We start from the raw sequence: 6000 nt of genomic DNA on the forward strand, positions 1-6000 counted from the left end.
GTTCAGAGCCCTTGTTGGTCGGCCTCAAGGTCCGATCCATCTCACCAGGGCTGGCTTTGAGATTTTGGGGCTTCAGACGAACGTAGACAATGAGACCCTTAATAAAATTTACGACAATAAAATAACAAGTAGTTAAATGATTTTTTTAAAGCCAAATGCATGTATTCGACAAGGAAAAAACCCATACAAATACTAATTTCTGATCTTGTTTTCTCTTCTTTGATCTCTAATTCATCTTCTTCCATTTATTGTGTGTTCAGGAGATTAGAACTGTTAAGGGTAGAATATGCATAAAACTTATATAGGAACCCACCACATGGGATTATTTTCCAAGGGGCTCTACATGAAGACAGCCGCCTGTGATCTGCATTTTCTTTTTCCTTTTCCTTTTTTGTTTCCTTTGATTGAGCAAGTCAGGTTGGGCCCAACCATTGGGCCTGTGTCTCTGAAGTGTAAAATAGGTGGTTTGGGTATTCAAATGGGCCTCTAGTGTTGCTATACCCAAAAAAATTGGACATATATAATGGGTACCCAAAATAATAGGATGTCCTAATTTTTACACATTCTTGGGGGCTTAAGGCGCCGGCCTCTTGAGCCTTAGCCCAGAGCCGGGCTTGCATCTCACCGACCCAAGTCCGGATCCAAAACGTTGTTGCTTCCAGGTGCAACGCCCAGGCCGGGAATTTGACTGATTCTACTCGGGCCTGGCCGTACACGATTACGGACACGGCGAATAAGTTTATGGTCTTGAGCTGCGATGACTTTGGCCAACTCTTGGGCTCTAGTCAAGTTGGGTCCCTCAGCAGTGGATGTGGGTCTATATGCTCCAACAGTATGGACATGACTGATTTAAAATGTCCCGGTATTGGTTGCTGCCAAATTATTGTTCCGAAGGGGCTGAAGTCGTACAACGTTTCCCTTAAAAGCTTTGAAAATCGTACCCAGGTTTGGACTTTTGTATTCTTTCTTCTTTTTTTTCTTTTTTCTTCTTTTGGACACTCGACACTTGAAAAATAATTAAGGAAATCATTAAAAAAAATCACTTAATTACCACAAGTTATTGGACACTCCAAGCACCACATAGTACTCCAATTTCATCCACGTACAAGTTAGAACTACAAACTTGTGTATGAATGTGAAGATATCATGGCAGTGCCCCATACCCACAGGAGCACTGCACAATTACTCGCTAAAATTTTACAGTCATGTTAGATTTTCAAATTAGTTTTGGATTGAAATTTTTTATGTTTTTTTCCAAAACGACAACGAATGATCACTACAAGAAAAATTGCATTGGGTGACGAATGAATATCGTCACAAATTGCTTGTTTTTCATCACAAATAATATAGGTGACGAAAAAAAATTTGTCGACTAAAGGTTCTCGAGGATTCCTACCTGGTGACGAAATCTATTTTTCGTCACCTATAGTGTCTTTTGATGACGAAATATTTCGTCATCAAAAAGTGAATAATTGGTGACGAAATTTTTTTCCTCACTTATTGTGTTTCTTGACGACGAAATTTTTTGTCATAAATTATTCCTTTTGGCAACGAAAAAATTCGTCACTGATGAGTCTCATCGGTGACAAAAAATTTCGTTGCAAAAGACATTTTCATATGGGAAAAAAATCCTTCTTTCTTACTCTTGCTGGGTTTCGAACCCGAGTCTCTTGAGATTTTCGCGCAAGCTCTAACCAACTGCACCACACACACTTTTAAGTAAATATTTGAAATATCTAATATATAACATATATGTTTAACATAAAAATATATTTCAAATGTAATTTTGAACCTTTAAACATTAAAATTAGTAATTTTGATAAACATGAAAGTTGTAGGCAATTGAGTTATTGTTCAAACCCAATTTGAATTATCTCAATCGGAGTTTTTAGTAAAGAGTTATGTTCGAAATACATTTAGTGACAAAGCGCAATTCATAAATTTCGTCACGAAAGGTACCCATTTGATGACGAAATATATTTTTCGACACTAAAAGCATTAAAATGGTGACGAAATTATTTTTCGTCACCAAAGTTAAGCATTTGGTGACAAAAAAAATATTTCGTTACTAAATTGGACTCATTTAGTGACGAAATTTTTTTTTGTCACCAAATGATTATCTTTGGCGACAAAAAATACTTTCGTCACCTTTTTTTAAGCTTTTGGTGACGAAAAATGTATTTTGTCTCCAAATGGGTACTTTTGGTGACGAAAATATTTTTTTCGCCGCTAAACAGGTATATTTGATGACAAAATTATTTCGTCACAGAAGTTGTCAAAACGGTGACGAATTTATTTTTTCGTCGCAAAATATGCTCATTTAGTGACAAAATTAAATTTCGTCACCAATTTTCATTTTTCTTGTAGTGGATATTATAAATCTAAGAAACAGTACATCAAAAGAAAATTACATCCTTAAACAAGAGATCAAGAAACCAAACAGGGGGGAGACTCAGTCCAACGTCTACACCCAACTCAAACTAAACCCACTACTCCAAACGGATGGAGCAAAAACACCCAATCATGGGTAATAGAAGCCCCACAAATGGGGAGAAATACACACGGGACACCAAATAAGAGAATCAGAAAAAACAAAAACAAAAAAAAAAAAAGAAGAGAAAAACCAGTAACGGAACAGTCCGCCATCCTGGAGCAGACTTCATCCACCAACCTAGATCTCCCACTCCGGCGGGGGAGGACACCTTTGGCAACCACGATTTGAAAGGCACTACCTTCAAAAGCTGTCGGACTACACAGCGGGAAAGGCGGAGGAGGAGCAACGGATGGTGGTTTGGAGAAGAGGATGATGGAGGTGAAAAGAGAAGGTGAGAAAACCTCTGAGATCTAGGATCGGGAGGTGGAAAACCCCACTAAGGGGAGAAATCCGTCACCCATTAGGGCGTAAAACCCTTGGGGGAGGGGAAGGAGGGAGATGGGGGCAGTGCTTCATTAGGGTTAGGGAGAGAGAGGGCGCAGATGGTTAATATCTATTCTTATTTTAGGCTTGGTGTTCTGTGTTTAATTACTCTAATATGCTTAATGGAATGAAACTAGAGAGAACATGTAAGATTCACGAGATGATAAATGGGAGCTAGTATACATATTGTTGGATTAGACAGCTAGCCAATCTTATTGAAAGAAAGTTAGAAGAACTTTTATGAATATTTTTGAGTGAAAAATCTTATAAAAACACATAATTTACGGATTAATATTAATTTAATATATTAAGCAACATTAATAAATCAACGAATTGTCCCCGGCCGAAAATTGGGTGAAATTGGAGGTTCCACCCCTTCGAAGAGAAGTTGCACCGTTTTCTCCTTTTTCCAGATTTGTTCTTAAGATCATGATAACCACTTGAAAAGTCATTCTCTTCCTTCTTGTGTTATTATGCTTGTTACAGATTATGTCAAACGGCAAATGTGGCTATGCGTTTGTGGGAGAGCAGGATGGCTTTCATTTCCCCAGTCTATCAGATTTTTCGGACCCCAATTTCAGGAACCGGATACCCATAGTGCTTGATTATGCGATTGGAAACCAGAGTTGTGCTGTGGTCAATAACTCAAATGCATATTTGTGCCAACAGAATACTTTGTGTATTGATAATATGGAGAGTGGCTTAGGAGGCACTATAACAAAATAGGCTTAGGGCAGTCAAAACTGCCTCAATAAGGGACTTGTTGGGGCAGTTTATCTATTGAGGCACTACGAGTTAGTGTCGCGTGTATCGATGCAGCTATAGGGGTAACGCAGCACTTGTTATGAGGCACTTTAATGTGCCACAAGAACTCCTTCTAGCTGCACTTTTAGGTGCCGCATAATTCACTTATTAAGACACTCATAATGAGGCACTTTGAGGAGCCTCTTCTACCTGCACTTGTAAGTGCCCCATAGTTTACTTATTAAGGCATTTTTGAATGCCACCTCAGAATTTTTTTGAGGCACTCTAATGTACCTCAAGAACTCTTTCTAGTTGCACTTTCAGGTGCCGCATAATTCACTTATTAAGGCACTCATAATGAGACACTTTGAGGAGCCTCAAGAGTTTCTTCTAGCTGCATTTGTAAGTGCCCCATAGTTTACTTATTAAGGCATTTTTGGATGCAGCCTCATAATTTTTTTGAGGCACTTTAATATACCTCAAGAACTCCTTCTAGCTGCACTTTCAGGTGCCGCATAAATCACTTATTAAGGCACTCATAACACTTTTAACGCACTTCAAAGTGCAGCATGAACCACTTCGGTTGAGGTCAAAAGAATAGCTTTAACGGCACTTATGAATGCCTTCTAAGGCGTTAGGATTTTTTTTTTCCTTTTTTACTACTCTACGGTGACAACACAATAGAACCATAATAAATTGCAATTTATTTCTCAGCCATGTCCAAACAACATAAGCCATAGTCATTCAATAGAAACTACTAGTCAACAAACCTCACAAGGATTCAAAAACAAAACACATAACATTGAATAGAAACTGTTTTAGCAGAACTCTAACGTTTTCAACAAAAAACAAACTTCACTTCTAAGAAACTTACTAAAGTTTCCAGCAAAAACCTAACTTACCAAACTCTAGATCAAAGCATGAAATGCCTACCCTTAAAAGAACCACCAGTAGAAACAAAAAAAACAAAACCCACAAAACCAGTATTCTTGTGACATAACTCTGTCAACTAGGCATCTTCCAACTGATCTCATTCATTCAATAAAGCCATCATCATCATCTCTCACTACCTGATCAAAGCAAAACAAAATTCACGGTTTTAAAAGCCTTTGTCTTGCAATAAGAATTGGAAAATAGACAGTATTGTACATCAAACGTACCAAAGAAATAGGCCATGCTATTGGCGTACCAATGGCATCACCTACGGTCTTAAGGACTCCGTAAGGCCTCATCAAATGCTCGCCCCATATGATTGGGATTTGAACATGAATCTCACACCAATTAACTCCAAGTTCTACTCCGCCTACCTCCGTAGATGGATCCATACTAGCAATCCTCCTTTGCCTACAACTTCTATGGGATTGGCTACGCTCTTGAAATAAACACAATCTCCCATCTAGCATCAATCAATAAGAAAATGTCATATTGACAAACGGATAGGAAAGTAAGGAATCTCATTCTACTACAATAGCATGACAAGGGCGACCAACATATAGGTTCAAATACAACATAAACTCAGATTTTCAAACTAAGTCCTAGGAAAACAAATGGTTGGGTGACAGGCCTCTTTTTGCCCAACAAGAATAAGGTACTGCTATAAAAAAAACCTCAATTTCAGCACATAAAGTAAGAATTTCAACACTTAGTCAACATGTAACCTCATTTTCCAGCATAACCATTAAAATTCAAAACTCAGAATGTCAGTTTAGTAACTATAAACCTGTATTTCAGCACTCCAAGTAAAAATTTCAGCACTAAACCAGCATGTAGTACTCATTTTCTAGCATATAGCAAAAATTCAGCACTCAAAAATTTCAGTTACATCAACTACAAACATGTATTTCAGCATTTCAAGTAAGAATTCCAGCTCCAAATCACTAGGTAATACTCCTTTTCCATCATATATAAAAAATTCAGCAATTATAGGTTCAATCCTCTCCAAACATAATGCACCGACACGTTTTAAGTGGTTCCCATGTCAATGTCCATAGTTTTCCAAAGTAAAAAAGTGTCTGCATGTTCATTTTTGTATCCATGCTTGAATTTATTTACCTTAACACGTCCTTGTTGGGTAATAGATGTTGATGAACCAGTGTGTTGGTTTGGATATGTGACTGGAATGTTTGGAGATGTGACTCGAGTGTTTGAGGAGTTAGCCCCATTTGCTTGACTCTGCAAATATAAATTCGTTAGCACAGCGGGGCACAGCACGAGAATGTGCTGTTTGGGAAAGTTTTTTTTCGGATGAAAATCGGTTGGCGATGTGCCGGCACCGGCACGACACGATTTAAAAAAGGCACGGCATGACACAACATGATCGATAAAGTAAACGGGCCAGC

General features: G+C 38.1%; 1 protein-coding gene across 1 annotated transcript; it reads left to right on the forward strand.

The window, feature by feature from the left end:
* Window positions 1-707: 707 nt before the first annotated feature.
* On the forward strand, window positions 708-3643 carry LOC131323675 (wall-associated receptor kinase 5-like). Its single transcript, XM_058355523.1, has 2 exons — window positions 708-945; window positions 3404-3643. The coding sequence occupies exons 1-2, from the start codon at window positions 742-744 to the stop codon at window positions 3641-3643; spliced, it is 444 nt and encodes a 147-aa protein (XP_058211506.1). The 5' UTR covers window positions 708-741.
* Window positions 3644-6000: the final 2357 nt, after the last annotated feature.

The sequence above is a fragment of the Rhododendron vialii genome, chromosome 4a (genome assembly GCF_030253575.1).
Source record: "Rhododendron vialii isolate Sample 1 chromosome 4a, ASM3025357v1".
NCBI classification, from domain to species: Eukaryota; Viridiplantae; Streptophyta; class Magnoliopsida; order Ericales; family Ericaceae; genus Rhododendron; species Rhododendron vialii.